This window comes from Pseudomyrmex gracilis, unplaced genomic scaffold (assembly GCF_002006095.1).
Source record: "Pseudomyrmex gracilis isolate BER0280 unplaced genomic scaffold, ASM200609v1 scaffold_806, whole genome shotgun sequence".
NCBI lineage: Eukaryota > Metazoa > Arthropoda > Insecta > Hymenoptera > Formicidae > Pseudomyrmex > Pseudomyrmex gracilis.
The window spans coordinates 1,680-4,974 of record NW_018021390.1 but is presented as its reverse complement, the minus strand read 5'-3'; the positions used below and the strand labels follow the sequence as shown (position 1 = coordinate 4,974).

The window sequence follows — 3,295 nt, the reverse complement described above, 5'->3', positions numbered from 1 at the left end:
AGAGCCAAATTTTCTTTTTTTTAAGTGAAAATATGTTTATTAAGCTTGTTAGATTTTGTATTTTTGGTTATTAACTACCACAAAGGAATAAATAACCTACACATTGAAACAACAAACGTTATGTTTGATTACTTTTTAAATAGTTTTTTTGGCTTCATACTAAAACTGGCTCTTTCATGCCACTCTTTCCTTATGTATTACTTCTTTTGTAAAAGAAACTTTGTGGATAGTTTACAATACAAAGAAAAATAATTTTTTATACCATTAAATCACGTTTTAATTTATTATTTAAATACAATACGAGTTTTGTGTATACTTGGCGCCTGTTCTTTTTTTAAAAAAAAATTTTCGAGATATCACACATTTTGTATTTTGTAGTATTAGTGGAAAATTTTTTTCTCTCCGGCATTCAATATATACCACTGCAGCGATAAAACAATACAAGTTCTTCACACAGTTGTTGTTTGGCTGGTAACCGGAAAGTTTTATAGGAATAACTTTTGTTACAAAGTTCAAATAATTTGCGTTCATTATTTATACGACTGCAAAGTATAACAAAACTAGCGGCAGTACGGATCTGTCTTTCAATTCATAAATACTTCCTATCGACTGTTAGATACTTAGAAAATTATTTGTATATTGTGAACAGAAAACAACATAATGAGTGTTAGCAGTGTTTATGATTATCTTATGATTGACTTAGCAGGTAAATATTTCTCATTAATTGCGTCAATTTGTGTTTTTTTATATACATAGTGCTCTCTAAATTTTTAATGTGCATATAAATGCTGATGCTTTTACTTTTGACACGTACTATGTAAAAAACCTCTTTAAGTTATATATTCTCAGGAAGTTGTAGTTATTGTTTGTGGGGAATTAAAAAAGTTATTAAAAATAGTCAGTGCTCAATGTCTTGATAAAAAATAAAATATGTAAGTGTGGGTACATAAGTTTTTAGTCGCTCAAATCAATCAATGTAACTATTCGCTACAAAAACAATAAACCCTCAGTTTGAAATAATTTTTGACGGTATTTAACTATTGTTAGTGTGTTAGAAACAACGAGTCACGCAATGCTTTTCTAACAAAACTTTTTGTACTACACATTTTTATTAAGGAAGAATCGTGTTTGTATATTACCAGAAAATGTGTGATATCTTAAAAAACTTACTTTTTCAAAAAAAGATACGAACATGCGCCTAGTACACACACAACACGCATTGTAGTTAAATAAAAACTCTTAATTCAAACTGTGTTTTATTTATACAATTGAGACTAATATGAAAGTGACTAGTTTTGACGTTTCTGAAATATTGCTTCGTGAAAATCTTTTCTCTTCTCAAATATCTGAATTTTGCGTATTTAAAGACACAATGTGCTCACACGTTCGAACGTGACTGCGTTGCGCGTGAACTTGGCGCGAGGCACTGCCGTGTCTTTTGATATTTATTAAATTATTATTTGTTTAGTATACAATTTAATGTATATATGTATATCAAAATGTTTAATCTTTACGAGTTAAATGCTCATTGAGACATTCGTACTATAACTTACTGTTTACGAGCTACTTGCTGGGTGTTCGTGTAATTATATAAATATAGTTTAAAAAGTTTTACTGGCCGAGATGTTTTTTTAGAAATGAAGATTTTACTTTCCAAAGGAAGATGCAGTGAATATTTCACATATTCGTGATGCAAATATTATTTAAATTTTCGAATTTAATACTTTACTTGGAATGTTGATGTGTATTAAATTATAGGATTTTGAGAAAGTTTAAAACTTAATTATAATCTTACAAACACCCAAAATGTAAATAAGAAGTGTAATTCTTAGTTTGTTTAATAAATGTTGCATAAAAACATTTGTTTTAAATATTGTTGCAACTATAATGCAATTTTATTTCTAGATCCGTTCACACGTAATTGGACGTTAGTAGAAACGCCATTTCCAGTAATAATTATAACCTTTGCTTACTTGTATTTTGTACTTTACGCCGGACCAAGGTACATGAAGAATCGACAATCATTTAGTTTGAGAATCTTTATATTATTTTATAACGTATTTCAAATTCTTGCTAATGCGTGGCTGGTGCACAGTTACGTATCTGCCGGCTGGTTTACTAAATATAGCATAAAATGTAGTAATAATAACGATCTGACGAGTACAAATGGTTTAAAGGTATGTTTTTATGTTAAGTATTGATAAAATTATATTGCTGAACTACAAAACGCGGCGCGTAACACATATTTGTCTGTAAAAACAATGTACTTACTACATTTCCTTTTCACATTTTAAACATGTAATAATTAATATTTTTCAAATTTGTGCATTTCAGCTAATAATTATTACATGGTGGTTATTCATATTAAAACTAATTGATTATATCGAAACGTGTATATTTGTTTTACGGAAAAAACAAAATCAAGTGTCTTCTTTGCATGTATATCATCATGTGTCTACTGTTTTTTTTGGATGGTATTTCCTCAAATATATAGCGGACCCCAGAATAACATTTGCGTGTGTACTCAATTGTTTTATACATGTTATCATGTATACATATTACTTCATTGTAGCGTGGAGCACAACTATGCAACAAAAAGTATCTGTTTTTAAACCATATATTACGAAATTACAAATGGTAAGTTCTACATTATATATAAGTTTGTAAAGTATGTGTATATTACGCATGTATCATATAAAACAAAGTTCGTACATTATATTTTACAATTGAACTTCATACATCATAATATTGTTACGAACTGTTCACTTAATTAGACGAATTTGTAATTTAATGATTTTTAACTTTTTATGGTAAAAGTATACACAACAACAATATATTTTGGAATTATAATTTTTAGATACTATAAAGTATTTGTATAATATATCATTATAAATGCGAGATTATTAATATAGTTTTTATTCACAACATTATAGACGCAGTTTGTTGCGCTGATATGCTATGGACTACAGGCTTTTCTAGATCCAGAATGCAAAGGATCACAACGAGCAAAAGAACTTGTATTCGTATTTCTTTTGAACTTGCTACTATTTCTATACTTATTTTATGACTTTTATAAAAAGTCATATGGCACAAAACAGAAACAGGAAATTGCAAAACACGAATAATAAAATTTATGTATAATATGTATAATTATAGTCACAGACCAATCACGTGAATCTTTATTATTTGTTATCTGATTTTGTATTTCGGGTTTGTTTTTAGTATTAAATTTGAATTTTATTTTATTCCCTATTTTCAGTTTTTGTTTGTTATAATTAGTTTTTTTTTGTTTTTT

The 3,295-nt window shown here is 27.8% G+C and overlaps 1 protein-coding gene across 1 annotated transcript; it reads left to right on the top strand.

Annotated features, from left to right (window-relative positions):
• Nucleotides 1–660: 660 nt before the first annotated feature.
• Nucleotides 661–3,023, top strand: LOC109861511 (elongation of very long chain fatty acids protein AAEL008004-like; the record flags this gene model as incomplete). The annotated part of the gene is made up of 4 exons (XM_020441191.1): nucleotides 661–706; nucleotides 1,906–2,177; nucleotides 2,335–2,637; nucleotides 2,934–3,023. Coding segments are annotated over exons 1-4 (711 nt in total), but the record flags the coding sequence as incomplete, so codon positions are not given.
• Nucleotides 3,024–3,295: the final 272 nt, after the last annotated feature.